A 17,943-nucleotide genomic window follows, 5' to 3' on the forward strand; every position below is an offset into this window, starting at 1 on the left:
TTTTTTTTTTTTTTTGCGGAACCGGGGATTGAACTCAGGCCCTTGCGCTTGCCAGGGAAGCACTTATTCTACTGAGCCACCTCCCTGGCCCTGGATAAAGAAAATGTATCTATACACATTACAAAAATGAAATTATGCCATTTGCAGGTATGTGGATAGAACTGGAGATCATTGTGTTATGTGAAATAAGCCAGACTTAGAAAGATGTGTAGCATATGTTTTTTTTTTAATGTGTGGAATCTAAAATTATGACATCAGAGTAGAAGGGAGTTAATTATTGGACAGAAAGAGGAAGAAAGGGGTGTAAAGAAGAGTAATTGGAAGATAGATACAATGGAAATTTTTTTTTTTTTTTAAAGATTTTTTTTTTTTTAACATTTTTTTTGTGTGTGTGTGTGTGTGTGTGTGTGTGTGTGTGTGTGTGTGTGTGGCCAGCTCAGCCCACCAGGGGGTGCGGCTGGCCGGCATGTGGTGCTGGAGGATCGAACCGCGGTCCCTGTGCTTTGCCAAGCTTGTTTCAAGTAGGTGCTTTAGACCACTGAGCCATCTCTCCAGCCCCCAATGGAAATGTTATACGTGTGTAAGGAAATACCATATTGAAACCCCAGTATTTTGTGATAAGCACTACAAAATATACTTTAAAAAATGGAACAAGGACACATTACTACTAACTTTATAGAAATAAAAGAGAAAGGTATGCTATGAGCACATGTCAACAAATTAGAAACGTAGGTAAAATAGAGAAATGCCTAAAGAGATACAAACTACCGTCACTGACTCATGAAGACATAGAAAATCTCAGTAAACCTATAAACAAAAAGAATTAGTAATTTTAAAAAATCAGTTATTTTTAAAATTTCCCACAAAGAGGAGCCCAGGTTTCATTGGTGACATTTATGAAACATTTAACCACTAGTAGCAATTCTCCACAAACTTTGTACAGAATATGAAAGAACACTTTCTACCTCATTCTTTGAGGCTGATATTATATTGATACTACCTTGACAAAACCACACACAGACATCACAAAACAAGAAAACTACAAGCCAATATCGCATTTTTGAGCTGGGTACAGAGTAGCACAACCCTGTATTTCCAGTATTCTGAGAAGCTGAGGCAGATTTAGCAATACCCTGTCTCAAAATGAAATACACAAAAAAGCCCTGGAGATGTTGCTCAGTGCCAAAGCTTTAGGTTCAATCTGCATTACTGAAGGGGAAAAATCCTATTTTGAGTATGAATGAAAAATTCCTCAGCAAAATACTAATATTGTTTCATATTCTTTCCAACAGTTGGTATTGTCAAATTTTAAAATGTTTGCAAGTCTAGCTAGGTGTGGTGGGGCAGTGGTTCATGCCTGTGATCTATCTATGCATACTGAGAGGCTGAGGCAGGCTGATTGCAAGTTTAAGCTCAACCTGGGCAACTTATTGAAACTCTGTCTCAAAACAATTTTTTTAAAAATTTGAAAAAAAGGGATATGGAGATAGCCCAGTAGAAAGACCCTGGGTTCAATTCCTATGAATGAATGAATGAATGAATGAATGAATGAATGAATATAATAAAAAAATTTACCAATCTCATAGGTATGAAATGATAGTAAATGCCATACGTATATTTGTATTTTGTTGATTGCTAGTATAGTTGAACATCCTGTCTTTTTTTTCCCTTTCTCCCCAGTTGGTTGATTCTGTGAATTAGTCATATTATTTTCATTTTTAAAATTTTCCTTTCTTGTTGACTAATGTGAATTTTTTATTCAAGATAGTAACACTATGTTGTTTGTGTTATAGATGTCTTTTTATCCTCTTTATTTTTAAGCTTTGTTTATGGCCTCTTTTGTCCTATAGAGCTTTAGATTCTTATGAATTAAATTTGTCACCCTTTTGTGATTCTTCCATTTGGTCTTATGTAAAAAATACTGCCTAACCCTAAGATCATACTGGTGATTTACTTTTTTAGTTTTCAATTAGCAATAATTGATATAGGGGAATGATGTACATGATGATATAGGGGAACCTGCTAGATGTACAAAATGCTGAGTTTGAGAAATGAGTTCTAGGAACAATAGAGGTTAAGAGTAGGAATAATTTATCTAAAGAAAGAAAGTGTCTAAGATGCGTAGGAGACCCGGAAAGTGGTTTGGTCACCTACCCCACTTTTCTTTTTTTTTATAATTTTATTGATAAACAAATAGCAATGAGACAGTTTCAAATCAAATAGAAAACTACCCCACTTTTCAAGAGTGTTTTATTGAGCAAAGCCACTAGGGGAGGCAGGCCTAGGGTAGGACAGAACTATAATCAATCAGTAAGATTACAAGTACAGTCACTTAGGTAATATTGATCCAGTGGCAAATCATAGGATGAGTGTGAGGTGGACAAGACTATGGTGAACCAATAAAGTTACCAGTATAGTAGCTTGGGCAATATTGATTAAATGAGGATCAATGAGGAAATAGGTCACATAACAAATGCACATGGGATAGACTAGTGATACAGGGGAAAGAAACTCCCAGCCTGACAGATACCTGGGAAGAGTTCATGTTCTCTAAAACCAAACAATGAATTTTAGGAACAAAAAGAGGTTAACAGCAGAATATATTTATTGGGGGAAAGGAAGCTGCCTGAGAGAGGGGCAGAAGGGGACCCAAGTAGGTTGCCCAGGAATCTGACGTTTCTAGGGATATTTATAGAGCAAAACCAAGAGGTGAGGTGGGTCTAAGGTGAAAAACATGGGGACTCACACATGTGTAGGACAAAATTAAGTCAAGGACAAAATGGGGAAGTGAGTCATATAACAAGCAGGCATGAATACAGAACAGGAGTTTGGCCAATAGCTGGTAGCATTTGGATTAGTGACTCTTCCTGGCTTCCTCAAGGTGATGATCAATCCCAGATGCTTATCTTTAGGGAGGTAAGCATTTGTTCTTGTCTTTGGTCTTCATGTCTGGCTCACAGTGGAAGCACCCGTTTCTCTTACAGTTGCAAGTATCTTGTCTTCCTTGCTATCTCCTTGAGGGCCTAGCCCTGTTAGACTGCCTATAATATTTTTATCTAATTCAGCTGCCTACAATATTAGGACTTTCCTGGAAGGGGTGGATTAAGGAGGTTTTGTCTTCCACCCCAAGAGGATGGATGCCTACTTAGAATATCAATCAATTGCTGCTGTTCAGCCCATAGAAGTATATGAGTGAGTAGTTCCTTTTTTTCCTGAAGTCTGGCCTTAGGTGAATGCTCCAGCCACCTTTGTCTTCTGCATTGACCTCTAGTTGGCCCAGCCCTGTCTTATGGCCTTCAATATTACTATTATCAGTAAAAATCCCAGCATTTGGGAGGCTGAGACAAGAGGATTGCCTTGCCTTTGAGTTCAGCCTGGGCTAAATAGTGAGTCCAGGCCAGCCTTAACTATATAGTGGGAACCTATCTCAACAACAACAAAATCCCACTTTAGGAATGGCACACAGACTCAGGCTTACCAAAAACAATTGTATTATAAGCATCTACATATGCACACTGATTTCCTATATTTTCATAGGTAGTATTGTTTCTACACTAAAGATATGAGGAAGTAAGCCTGCTTCTGTTTTAGTAGCCTTCTCTGCTGGGCTTCCTGGCTCTGAAAACAGAGCCTCACAGTTTATACTCTTTAAAATTCCCTGGGGCTGCCTGTGCAAGGCTGGGTGGGTGGGCCTTGACTTCACTACACTGGCTGCTGCAAATTCAGTCTGGTGGCCAGGCCCAAAGCCAGCACTACAGAACTGCTGTCTGCTTAGGCTGACCTACATTCTCAACAGTCTAGCACTCTCAGCAGCCAGCCCTCCCAGCTAATAAGAGGAATCCGGATTCAGGCTTTTTTCTGGAGCCAACAGATTCAAAGGTCCTTTTAATTTATTTTCTTTCCTGGAATTAAACCGAACGAGAAAAAGTCTATAAACCCTGCAGTTAGAATATTTCCCATCTTGCTTTGGATGTTCTTAGTGTATAAAACTAAAAATGGGACATTTTTATAAGCTCTGTCTCCAAAATGTCTTTGTAATTTCCCACTTTCTTCTTCTTTGTCTTCTTCTTCCTCCTCCTCCTCTTCTTCTTGGTTGTTTTTATTTATTTATTTTTATTTTGTTGCGGAACCAGGGATTGAACTCAGGCCTTTGCGCTTGCCAGGGAAGCGCTTATTCCACTGAGCCATCTCCCTGGCCCCTGTTTTTAATTTTTTTTTAAATCTTTTTTTTTTTTTTTTTTTTTGGTACAGGGTCTCACTGTGCAGCTTGGACTCATAGTGATCCTCCTTTCTCAGCCTCCCCAGCACTGAGATTACAGATGTGTGCCACCATGCCCAGTTTTGGTGGCCAGTATGATGCCCCTGGGGTTCTGGGGCAGGCACAGCATGGAATTCTGCAGACCAAGCTGGGGTCCTTGCACCTGCTGGCCAGGTGCTTAGACTTCCAAGCTATTGACCCAGCCCTCCCTTTCTTTATTCCCTTGCTCCTCTGTATTTTAGTTTTTCATTTGGGCTACTGCTATAACTTCCTATGAGGTTTCTGATCTTGCTCACTTAAAATCCACTTCCACAGTGCTGCTAGAATAATCTTTGTGAAAGACAGATCTGAAACTCCAGTTTAAAACTCTTTAATGGGTTCTTGTTGTTTACTAATAAATTCCATCCCTTACTTGGCATTCAAGTCCCTTCACAATCTACCCTGCATCTGTCTTTTAATCTTTTTTTTCCTGCCACTTTTCCCTATATAATATAAATTCCAACCAGCTGGAGTTGTCTTTCCCTAATATGGTATGCATTTTCATGTCTTCATACATAGAATGACTTATTTTCTGTTAAACATCCTTCACCTCTCACAAATTCTTCCCATTCATTGTTTAAAACCAACTAAAATGCTTGTTCCTCAGAAGCCATTCCCAACTCTTAAACCTGTTCATTTTCTTTTTGGCTGTCTGATATGACTCTAACATTCTGATTATATGTTATATGTATTGCTTATGAATTAATATAAATAACCTATATTATTTCCACTTTAGACTACAATTGCCTATGTAAAGAAGGTACCTAGCACCATATTTAGTGCAGAAGCATTTGCTAGATTCTAACTACTTTGATGATTATGATGAAATTCAGATAAAGTCACTTTGGGCCTTCACTGTCCACAATAATCAGAGTTCCATGTCAGTTCAATTAAAACTTTTTAAAATCAGTAGAGCTGGGCATATTAACACACACCTATAGCGTTAACAGATACTCGGGAGACCTAAAGGTTGAGAGTTAAAAGGCCAGCAGTGAGATCTTATCTCAGAAAAAAAAAAAAATCAGGAGGAAAAGAACAATGGAAAAGTGAACAAAGTGGAAAGAAAAAATGAGGTGTTTTAAGATAAGGGGAGGGGATGGGGAGATAGCTCAGTTGAATAAGCACTTAAGGGCCTGAGTTCAGTCCCCGGTTCCTCAAAGAAAAAGATGAAGGGATGTGGGCTGGGGATATAGGTCAGAGCATAAGTGCCTGCCTGGCAAGCACAAGGTCCTGAGTTTGATCGCCAGTGGGCGGGGAGACGGACAAAGGATGTGATAGTTAGCTGTGATGGCTACTTGACTGAGCAGAACACTGACTGATGCAGGAGACTTGTAAATCCAAGTCTGATCAGAGATAAGCATTTTGGAATGGAGAAGGTTGAAGGGAAGGAATTGGGTAAATTGCTTTGTAATCTTAGCATTTAGGCCAAAACAGGAGGATAACAAATTCAAGCCCATCTTCGAAATTTAGTAAGAGCCTTTAAAATAGAAAGATCTGGGGTTGGCCAGATAGCTCAGTGGACCTAAGCGGCTGCTTGGGCAGAGCACAGCGGCTGGAGTTCAATCCCCGGTGTACCCCATGCTGGTCCTGTCCCCTTGGTGCCCTGAAAAGGTGGTTAAGACTGGGCATGGTGGTACCCACCTATAATCCCAGCACTTGGGAAGCTGAGAACAGGAGGATAACTACTAATCCAATCTACATAGTGAGACTCTGTAGACCCTGTTCTAAAATACATTAAAAAAATAAAAAGATCTAGTGTAGAATGTCTAGATATAGAATGGAGGTAGACTGTCCCTGGGTTTAACTCTAGTACACACAGGCACACACACACACACACACACACACACACACACACACACACGGGGGGGTTGATGAATTAAAATTAAGACTAATGATATCTTATATCTGGAACTATGTGCTAGAACAGAAGGAATAGACATGTTCCATTAGGGTCAAACTAGGACCAGAGAACGTGTTCATGGTAAAACACTTCATAAGTTAAATTATTTGTCTGGAGTAAAGAATTTTTAGCCTCCAGAATCTCCAACAGGAGCTTCCGTAGAGTGAAGAGTTTCTACGCAGGTCATCATCAGAAGTGTGCTGACATAAGCTGTGTTGCCAATCATGTAGCCATTTAGAAAGGGTATCCCTGTGCTGAGTGACAGATTGGACTCAGTCACCTCTAATTCCTCTTCCAACTGTAATTCAATTCCCTGAATTAGATACTTTTCAAAAACATAAGCTTGTCCTATATTAAGATACTGAGTGGGGAGAAAATAGCTTTTTTTAAACTGAACTATCTTGGACCAAATTGACTCTACAAAGCAAATCCTTGTTTTGCCTGGCTGTAATGATGAAATAAAGGATTCTTGTCCATGTAAATGGCATTGGCAACTGTATCTGGAGATTTACACTGAGTAGACTCATGTTTTGAGGAGAAGTGCAGAGGACAGTAGGAGTGGATTTTGTTTCATTTAGTGCTGGATTTTGTCTCCACTCCTTACTTACTACCAGTGTAAGATACATCTCAATAGTCTCATCTCTGAAATGAAAACAGCCAGGTGTGGTGGTGCATTCTATGTAATCTCAGCCCTTGGGAGACTGAGGCAGCAGGATCACCCTGAGTTTTGGTTAGCCTAGGCTACATAGTGAGTTCAAAACCAACCTGAGCTTCATAACACGACCCTGTCTCAAAAATTAAATTAAATTAAATTGAATTGAATTAAAAAATAAAATAGAACTAATAGTACATTTTGTAGATTTACGGTGAAGATTAACTTAGATAATTAGTTTTTCTTTCAAGTTTTGGGAATACTTTAAAAATAATTGGTATTAGTCCTTATTTTAAATTTGGTAGCACTGGATGTGGTGGCATGTGCCTTGAATCTTGGCACTAAGGGAGCTGAAGATTGCCATAAATTTGAGGCCAGCCTGGGCTAGGTAGTGAGATAGTGTCTCCAAAATTACCCCTCCACCCAAAAAACTGCCAAAAATAAAAATAAAAAATAAATTTGGTAGAATTCAGTAGTGAAGCCATCCAGTCTTGGCCTTTTCTTTGTTGGGAGACTTTTTATTATTTAGTCTCAATATTCATTAGTTTATTCACCTTTTCCATATTTTTCTATATTTTCACTTTTTCTGTATTTCTGTGTTCAATTTTAGTTAGTTATAGGTATCCAGAAGTTCCTTTGATCTAGGTTTTCCTATTTGTTGGCATATATTTGTTCATTTTTGGTACCAGTTGTAATGTCTCTGATTATAAATATCTCTGATTTTATTTATTTAGAACATCTTTTTATTTTAGTCTGGCTAAAGAGTTTTGTTTTTTTTTTAATTTATTTATTTGTGTGTGTGTGTGTGTGTGTGTGTGGCCAGCTCAGCCCACCAGGGGGCAGGCTGGCTGGCATGTGGTGCTGGGGGATTGAACCGTGGTCCCTGGGCTTTGCTAAGCTTGTTTTAAGTAGGTGCTTTAGACCACTGAGCCATCTCACCAGCCCTGGCTAAAGAGTTTTTATCTTTTAAAAAAAAATCAGCTTTTCACTGTACATAGTGTCGCATCCCTGTAATCCCAGTACTTACAAGGTTAAGTAGGGAAGGCTCGCCACAGATTTGAGGCTAACCTGGGCTACCTAGTACATGCAAGGCCTGCCTGAACTACATAGCAAAACCCTGTCTCAAGAAATCAAAATAAACAAACAAAACAAAACATCTTTCCATGTTATTGCACGCTTCCTTTCTGAAAAGACAAGGGTCGGATATTCAGTTTTCCTAGCATTGTTATTAGAAAGGTAGTCCTTCCTCTGGCACATGTTTTTGGCACTTTTCCAGAAATACATTGGTAGTAGATGCATGGTGTGCTTTTTCTTGCTCTGACAAAATACCTGGGAAGTCAAAAGAAGGAAAGATATTTTGGTTTCTGGTTTCAGAGGTTCCAGTCCATGGTTAGTTAGTTCTGTTGCTTTTAGGCCTGTTGTAAAAGTGGAAACAACATGACAATAGGATGTGCTGGAGGAACACTGCTCACTTTGTGGGGCACAAAAAGCAGAAAGCGAGCTGTAGAGAAGAGGGCCAGGGACAGATCTAGTGCCCAGGGGCATGCCCCATAACATACTCCCTTCAACCATGCTTCATCAACTCCTAATATCTGTGAACTCATTAGTGGGTTAGTCCATTAATGAAATTAATGTTCTTTTGATTCAAACACTTCCTAAAAGCCTATCATCTAGCCTTTGGGGGGCATTTTAGACCAAACTACAATACTTGGGTTTCTTTCTGGGTTACCTATTCAGTCTCATTGATGTATGTGACTGGGGAGTGCTGATTGAACCCAGGGTCTTCTGAGTACTGAGTACATGCTCTATCATTGAGCTACAGGCCCCTGCATTATGTGTCAGTTTTTATGCCAGTCCCATATTCATTTGATTATTTTGTCCTGGTAGGATGTCTTGGAATCATGTATTGTGATGCTTCCAGTTTTGTTGGTTTTGGTGAAGATTGCTTTGGCTATGTGGGGGTTGTTTGTGGTTCCATATTGTTATGCATGTTATTTAAAATGTTTCCCCAAAAGATAGTGGTGTTGAAGGCTGATGAAACCTGATGAATCATGAGGATTCTATCTTTAATCTATGGATTAAGCCATTGATGAGATCATAATCAGATGCTACTATTGGGAGATATAAAAATAGGAGGTGGGGCAGAGTTGAAGGAGTAGATCATGGGGGTATAGTAGAGATTATATCTGGTCCCTGCCCCTTTCTCTCTCTGGCTGTCTCATCCCTGTGCTTTCTGGTTGCAATGAGGTAAGTGACTATCTACCACCACCACCTTCTACCATGATGTTTCTACCTTGCCATGAGCCAAAATAAATTTTTGCTCCTTTATTTATGTCAGGTAGTTTGTCACAGAAATGAAAAACTCAGACAAATGAGTTTTAGGGTTGTTTCATATATGTTTAGGTGGGGAAACAAATGGTATAATGTTTTACATATTAATGTGAGGAATTATTTATGTTTTATATATTTCTGTGTGTGTTTATATGTTTATGTATACAAAATACATTAATATTTTGAGGGAGATTACATTAAATCTGTAAATTATTTTAGGTAGTATGAACATTTTAATAGTATCAAACACGCATTTCCAGTCCATGAACCTGGGTGGTCCTTCCATTTTTTTGTGTATCACCTTTAATTTCTTTCATCATGTTTTAAAATTTTTATTGTAGAGGTCATTTACTTTGTTAAATTTATTCCTTGGAATTTTAGTATTTTTGTAGCTGTTGGAAAATATGTTACATAAATAGTATTATGTGCCCTACGTTACAGAAGGAAAAAGAAAGGTACCGTAATCTCATGGCCCCAAATCCCATAAATAATGTGGTGTTGTTAGGATTCAGATCTAGGCAGTCTGGCTCCAGAATACACTTTTTTGTGTGTTGGGAGTCAAACCTACTTCCTTTCTTGTAGCAAAAAACAAACAAAAAAACCTACAACCACTGAGCTACATTCCCATTCCTCAGAGCCCGTGTACTTAGCTGCTCTGTTATATAAACTTGATACATAGCAGATATCTAAAAAGAAGACATGGTCACAAGAAAATAAAATTGTAAGATTAAGACTCAAAAGATAGGGGCTGGGGAGATGGCTCAGTGGAATAAGTGCTTCCCTGGCAAGCGCAAGAGCCTGAGTTCAATCCCTGGTTCCGCCATAAAAAAAAAAAAAAAAAAAGACTCAAAAGATAATCTGTTCCCTGTGGTTTGGTTAGCCAATCAGTCTAGCCCCTTAGAACGAAAGAGAATATAAGCCAAATCACTTATGAATTTCCCCAAAATGTTAATTCCACACCTATACTTCTTTCTGGCAGATCCTTTCTCTTTTTCTGTGTATCCAGAAACACAGTGTGCAGCATAAACTCTAGCATACAGTAAATGAATAACTATCCTAAATAAATGATGATTGATAAAAGTCCCTTCTGTAACTAGTGTGTCCCATCATGGCTCTTTCAAGCTATATGTTAACTTTTCTTTCTCCTTCATCAGTTGGTGACCCTCTCAAAGTTGGGGAGTCTAGTTAAATTTATTTCTTTTATTTTTAAAACATACAGTATTGTTCCTCATCTCTCCTTGCTGGGACAAATTCCTAACACCCAAAATGAAGGAAGGAAAGGTTTATTTAGCTACAGTTACTAGAGGTTTCAGTCCATACTCAGCTGGCTCCAAGGCAGACTGGCACATGGCAGAGGGCAGCAGTTCATGGTGCTGGAAGGCAGCAAAACAGCAAGAGCAAAAGGGAGAAGTAACAGCAACAGTGGCTACAGAAAGCAAGTGTCTCTCAGTCTCTCTCTCTCTCTCTCTCTCTCTCTCTCTCTCTCTCTCTCTCTCTCTCTCTCTGACAGAACCAAGGATTGAACTCAGGCCCTTGTCCTTGCCAGGCCATCTCCCCAACCCCTCTCTGTCTCTCTTATGTTACATTCAGGCTATCTGCCCCAGGCTGGGTGCATTCACACCCATAATCCCAGCAGTACTCAGTCCCATAATCCCAGCCTTGGATCATGAATTGATCAAACTGTAGAAATGCACCTCAATAACTGCATGAGGTTTTGGGGAGACAAATACACACAAACCATAACATTCATAAATCAGGTATTCAGCTTAGTAATCACTTCAAGATTAATTGAATACCTATATCTTGTTTCCTGCCTTATTTATGCTAGGCACTACAGCAAATAACAGCATCAAAGGGAACAACAAGATTAAAACTAGAGGACAAGGAAACAAAATAAAATAAAAACCAGAAAAGAAGTAGTGAGGAAGCCCAATTATGATGTCCTTTTTGGACAGAGTTGATAATGAGAAAAGGATATTTGCTGCTGGCACACCAGTTTTCAGCCACTTTGAATTTAAGAAGCTCTGGTGTTTGCTGTTCAGGCTGAGGAGAGTAGTGAGGTGATAGAGTGGGAAGGAAGAACTGACCAAGAGCTTTGATGTACAGGGAAATGCAGCATAGCTCTGTCCTTGAGGAATTCACAGTTTGGGCAGAGTAGTAGAGGATAGGAGATGAAAGCAAAGCATTGACTTGTACCGTGTGGTAAGTACAGTGAGAAGCACAGTTGTGATAATTATGCCTTTATCTTCAAATTTGTTCTGTTTTAAAAAGTAGAAGGTCCAAGGAGTAGAGAGTTCAGAATAGTATGAGAAGGCAACTTTCCGACAATGCCAGCAGTGGGAACTCTCAAGAAAAAAAGGCATTTAGTGTCCGAGATTTGAGGGCTGGGATAAATGAGTTCATAACAGTGTTATAATAGAGGCCGTGTCCTCAAATGTGAAATTAGACTAACTGGCCTGTAAGATGCTTTCTCACCCCAGCAACTGTGACCTTAAGTTCTTTCCTTTTCTTAGATCTATGCATGTCACCTATAAAATGAAAAATGGTCAAATAAAGCCTCCTCTAGTGCTAAGTGTTGGCGTGGGTGTGTAACTCTTATCTTGAGGGGAAAGCATAGCTGTCCTCAAGGAGTTCACAGTTTGGGCAGGCTGGTATCCCCATTACCATCACCGCCACAACAACAACAACAAAAAATTATAGTTATTCCTCATTTAACAACATAATTTGGATTTATAGCCTGAACTTACAACAACCTGCCACTCAGATGTAATGACCTAACCCCTCCCTTTTTTTAATAGTTGTGTGCATTTGCTTATAGAGCCTTGCTGTATTTTTTTAGTACAGTTATGTAATGTTTTCTTTCTTTCTTTGTGTGTGTGTGTGTGTGTGTGTGTGTGTGTGTGTGTTTGCTTTTGGGTACCAGGGATCAAACTCAGAACCTTGTGCTTGCCAGGCAGGTGCTTACACCACTGAGCTACCTCCCCAACCCTTACATAATTTCTTCTGATTGTACTGTATAGTATAGTTTTGTCTTCTGTTATATAGCATAGTACTGCATGTAAAAATTGTGTAAATAAAAGCAAAATCATCAAGTTGGAGTTTTCATTGACCATTTGTTCTAGATATTGTAGTGTACATATGTTCTATACAATTTCTCATTTAGCAACCAATGCACTCACTGACCTAGTTGAATAATGCAGAACAGTATTAAAGGGGAATGTCTGTACTTGGAAACAATGAAAGAAGATTTTGTCAGTTGCTCCTAAAGTAAAGCACATCTAAAATGACAAGACAGTGATTACCTGTGTGATAGCCATCTCTCTCACATGAAGCTGAATACAAATCTCAGCCATGAGACTGGATCATTTAGATTCCCAGATAAGACCCCTCCCTAACTTACTTTTGGAGAAGTGACACACCTCTAGATTGCTGAATAAGTGACAAGTTGCTACCTCCATTATAAAATCAGAAAATGATTGGAAAAGGGAATGAATTTTCTTCATAGTTGGAAAGGATTTAGGGAATAGCATATTAACAAAGATACATTATTAAAGCTCCAATATTTACAAATCCCCAAGAAGCTTTCAGGGATTTAGAGATTTAGTCTTTGACTTTTAAAACCAGCTTTCCATTGTCAGTCAAATAAATGAGCATTTAAAAACTACAAGAATTAGTGAGACAGGCACTTACATGCTGCTAGTGGACATTCTTAGCTATAATAAAAATGAAAATTTTCAAATAACCTGAATAACTAAAAGTAGGGGTAAGTTTAAGCGATTTGATGTATCTACATAATGGAATATCATAAAGATATTTGAGATGATATTTTTGAAGAATATATAATTATGTAGGAAAATGTTTATGACATTTAAGCCAAAGAGTAGCATCTAAAATGTTATATGCTACTTCACACCTTATATAAACATTAACTTAAAATGGATTAATGGCCCAGTGTGGTGACAACCTGTAATTCCTCCTACCTGGGCAACTGAGGCAGGAAGACCACAAGTTCAAGACAAATATAGGAATTGTGAGGTCTTCCCTCACAATTTTAAAAAGGCTTCAGTAGTACAGTGGTTGCATAGCATTCACAAGGACCCTAGCTTCAGTTCCGAATACCACCCCCCAAATTTTTTTTCAAGGATTTAAGTATGGGTATAAACAAACTTTTTTTTTTTTTTAATCGGAACTGGGGATTAAATTTAGGCCCTTGCGCTTGCCAGGCAAACGCTTATTCCACTGAGTCACCTCCCCTGCCCTCATGAAACTCTGTATTAGAAAAGACAAAGGTGGGGGCCGGGGAGATGGCTCAGTAGAATAAGCGCTTGACTGGCAAACACAAGGATCTGAGTTCAATCCCCAGTTCCACCAAAAAAAAGAAAAAAGAAAAAGAAAAGACAAAGGTAAATCTTCATGACCTTCAGTTTGACCATAGAGTCTTAGATATGACACCAGAAGTATAAGCAACAAAAGAAAAAAATAGGTAAGTTGAACTTAAAGTTTTAAAGATTTGCCTCAAAGGCATTATCAAGAGTGAAAAGACAACCCTTGGAATAGAGAAAATGTATCTGATCCTCTGTCTGATAAGGACATATAAAGAATTCCTATGACACAACAGCAAAAAGACAACCCAGTTTTTTAAATGGATAAATATTTGAATAGACAGCTCTCTGAGGAAGACATACAACTATCCAAGTGGCACAATTTTGTCTTTTTGAGACAGGGTCTCTCCATGCAATTCAGCCTGTCCTTGAGCTCACTTTGTAGCCCCGATAGTAGGGAGGGTGTGGAAAAATTTGAATCCTCAATGTGCAGCCATTGAAAAACAGTTTGGTGAGTCCTCAAAAATCTAAATCAAGCTGGGCATGTAATCCTAGCACTTGAGAGGCTGAGGCAGGAGGATCGCTATGATTTGAGGCCAGCCAGCCTGCATAGCAAGACCCTATCTCAAAGAAAAAAAAGTCTCCTAATCTAAATCTGAGCCAAGTTTCATACCTGTAATCCTGTGTATTTGGGAAGATCACAAAATGAAGGTCAGACTGGGTAACAAATTCCAGAAGAATTGAAAATAAGGATTTAGATATTTGTATACCATTTTTCTGGGGGCCTGCCCTATAGCTCAGTTCTTTAAGTGGCTGCTTCCACAAAGCAGTCAGGCTCAGGTTGCTGTGGTTCGATCCCCACAACTCAAGCCAGCCAAACCTGCCCTGAAGGCATTCGGAACGAAAAAAACAACCATTTTTCTTTGCCATTGTTCACAGTAGTCAAAGAAACAACCCTGGTGTTCTTTATTAGGTGACTAGATAATCAAGATGTGGGGTGTATATATGTAAAATGGACTATAATTCAGCCATAAAAAGAATTAAGTTCTGAAACGTTTTATAACATGATTGAACCTTGAAAACAATGCTGAATGAAAGAATCCAGGCACAAAGAACAAATAAAAAGTAAGCAAAACCATAGACTGAAAGTAGATTAGAGGGGCTGGTGAGATGGCTCAGTGGTCTAAAGCACCTACTCAGAACAAGCTTGGCAAAAACAAAGGGACAGCGGTTCAATCCCCCAGCACCACATGCCAGCCAGCCCCGCCCCCTGGTGGGCTGAGCTGGCCACACACACACACACACACACACACACACACACACACAAATAAATAATTTAAAAAGAAAGAAAGAAAGTAGATTAGAGATTACAGGATAGGTGTTGGAAGAGTGGAAGATTATTCATGGGGGGGAACTATCCGCTCAGGCCCCCCTCCTGTCCCTCTCTTGGACAGGAGCTTTCTTTCCCTCAATGAATATGTTCTGCTTATAAAAAAAAAAGAAAAGAAAAGAAAAGAAAAGAAAATTTTTCATGGTTACAAAGTTTCTGTTTAGAGAGCCCACCCCCGGGGCACACTGAGATGGCAATTGAGACGGGGTGTAGTGGTGCGTGCCTGTAATCCCAGCTCTTGGGAGGCTGTAAACAGGCGGATCACTAGAATCCGCCTAGTAGTGAGACCCTGAACACCCTGTAGACCCTTCCCTAAAATACAAAAAAAAAAAAAAGTTTCTGTTTGGGATGATGAAAAGGTTGTGGAAACAGATGCTAATGATGGTGCACAATTTTGTGAATGTAATTAATGCTACTTAGTGTACATTCAAATGGTTAAAGTAGAAAACTTGATTATTTATTGCATTACAACAGAAATTTCATTTTTTAGAAAATTATTTTTAAAAACCTATACACACTATGCTACAAAGAACTGGAATTGACTTGTACATGCTCTTGGTAGCTGCCTATGGCATCTTCCCAACTCTTTATTTACTCATTGATGTTGTTGCGTACCTATAATCAGCACACAGGAGGGTGAAGCAGGAGGATTAGAAGTTTGAAAGTAACCAAGACTACATAACAAGACCCTGTACTATCTCATAAAAAGCATATTAATTAGTGTATCTGGAAAAATAAATGCCAAATTCTTAGTGTATTTACTGCTGAGGAAGAGAGTAGTGTTATTGCAGTAGGAATGTGAAATTAAACATTTTTACCTCATATACTTCTGTGTTATTTCCTTTTTTGTTTGTTTGTTTACATTGAGAATATAGAAATACTTCATGTGTTGTGAATGGACCAGAAAATCTGCATATTTTGGGTTGTGATATGGCTTAGTTTTTTCTTGAGAGTCTGAAACTGGTCATATATACAATCTGAAATGGCCTATGAAGAGATGAAAGCCATGCCTGGGACTTGGATTCTTCTATTTGCTCAGAAATCTAGTTTTTGTTTGTGTTTTGTTTTGTTTTTGCCTAAGTAAGCCTTTTCTTGTGTCTTTATAGGTTACCCCACAGCCTACCCGGCAGCTGCCCCTGCCTACAATCCAAGCCTGTACCCAACCAATAATCCCAGTTATGCTCCAGGTAAGCAGAAATGTGGGCAACAGTGGTGAATGGTAAGGGAGATAGAACTTTATTTGGAAAAACAAACCCACCTGCTGGCCTTTTCCTGTCCTTACTTGCTCTGGGCTCAACCTGTCCTGGCTTGATTTTCCTAGGAGTCCCCTTTGGGTCCTAGGGCAGATCATCCTCAGGGTGTGGGTGGGAGCAGAATCTATAGGCTCTTTGGGAATTAAGGATGGCCAGTCTCTCCTGTTCTGGAATGTATGAGATATCTTGCATCTTCTTCACAGAACCTTTCATACTTTTCTTAGAACCTGTTTAGACTTTTCATACCTATTCTTTGCTCAGTTTCCCCTGAGGCTGTGAGTGAGAAATGTGCAAACACACATGCAGCAGACTCCTCAGGTATAAATGTGGAAGAAAGTGAGAGACTTGCCACTATGGATTAGAGGGCTGCTTTCAAGCTGAGACAAGCTACATGTTTTTCCAAAATAATGAAAGCCCATTATTTCTTGTATAGAGGTTGAAATAGGTTGGAGAATACTGGAAAGGCTTATTCTATTTTGGGCCAGGAGCATTGCAGAGGTCTTATATGAATCCTAAGCTCTTTGCTCAGCAAGAGCTTTACACTCAAAGAGCTGGGAAAGTATAGTCTGTGTGATTAGAAAGCCCTTGGTTTGGATCCTGATTCCCCAGCTCACTGGTAAAGCATTAAGCAAATTACCTCCTCTGAGATTCAAATACAATATTACTACCAATTTCAGGGTGATTGATGGCTTTAGGTAAGCTCCTTTTCATTTAATTGACAAGTATGTACTAGTTTTATTTGTTTAATGTCCTCTGTAGTGGTGTAGAAAAATTCAGATGCCATCTTTGCCTAAAGTAGTTCATAGTCCACTTTAGAGCATAGCAAACAAATTTATTGCAGTACAGTATAAGTATTATAAAAAGGATACATATTAGAGGAGAGGAGGGACTCAGAGTCTTCCAGGGGATGGATATACTATACAGATGAACCTTCACAGAAGAGCTTGTGAAAGAAACGTGAGGGAAAAGAAGGAGATTTTCCATTAAAGCATAAAAGAAGTGGACCTTTCAGGCCAAGCAGAGCATGACAAAGCTGTGGAAATGTGGAAACTGTTAGGAAACTAGAAGTGCAACAATGATTGAAATTGTGACTGAGGCTAAATGCATCTGAACTACAAATTCAAAAGGGTCAGATATCATTTTCTTGTTTTTATAGTTATGATAAAACTAGAAATCTTGAAAAGACCTCACACCTTCTCTAGTTCAGTGTTCTCACTTGACAGCACAGATTGAAAGAGAAGATATGTTTTGTTCCGTGTCCAGTGAATCTCCAAGAGCTTAGAAAATAGAATTCTTGACAAATGTCTTATGTCTCAATCCCTGCTTTTCTGTGCCAATCATTCTACTTTCATTTCCTTTCTTTTAGGGTGACTAAAGCAGAGAAGGACATGGGGTACTTCTAAAGACCTAGGTTAGAGTCCTGAAACCATAGCATAACACCCCCACCCCACACACACACAGCGAAAGTTTTCAGACATCTCCCTCTTTTTTTGACAAAGAGCTGTCTTATGCAAATAAATTATATTACATAGACTTGTTATGAGACAGGCATTTATTTTGACCCTGTTATGTCTGAGATACTCTGGAAGACACTGTGAGTGATTCAGACTTTAGGAAGTTGCCTTCACTATAAGAGTTTATAAAGGGGGCTGGTGAGATGGCTCAGTGGTCTAAAGCACCTACTCAGAACAAGCTTAGCAAAGCAGAAGGACCGCGGTTCGATCCCCCAGCACCACATGCCAGCCAGCCCCGCCCCCTGGTGGGCTGAGCTGGCCACACACACACACACACACACACA

At 39.2% G+C, this 17,943-nt stretch overlaps 1 protein-coding gene across 3 annotated transcripts in view; it reads left to right on the plus strand.

Moving 5' to 3' along the window:
- Fam168a (family with sequence similarity 168 member A) overlaps positions 1–17,943 on the plus strand; it is a 212,310-nt gene that overhangs the window by 168,785 nt on the left and 25,582 nt on the right. For all 3 annotated transcript variants that reach the window (XM_004641927.2, XM_004641926.2, XM_023702110.1), the window contains exon 3: positions 15,999–16,079. In XM_004641927.2, coding sequence (XP_004641984.1) covers positions 15,999–16,079 — 81 coding nt within the window. The remainder of the gene's footprint in view (positions 1–15,998; positions 16,080–17,943) is intronic.

This window comes from Octodon degus, unplaced genomic scaffold, assembly GCF_000260255.1.
Source record: "Octodon degus isolate 3935 unplaced genomic scaffold, OctDeg1.0 scaffold00146, whole genome shotgun sequence".
Taxonomy (NCBI): domain Eukaryota; kingdom Metazoa; phylum Chordata; class Mammalia; order Rodentia; family Octodontidae; genus Octodon; species Octodon degus.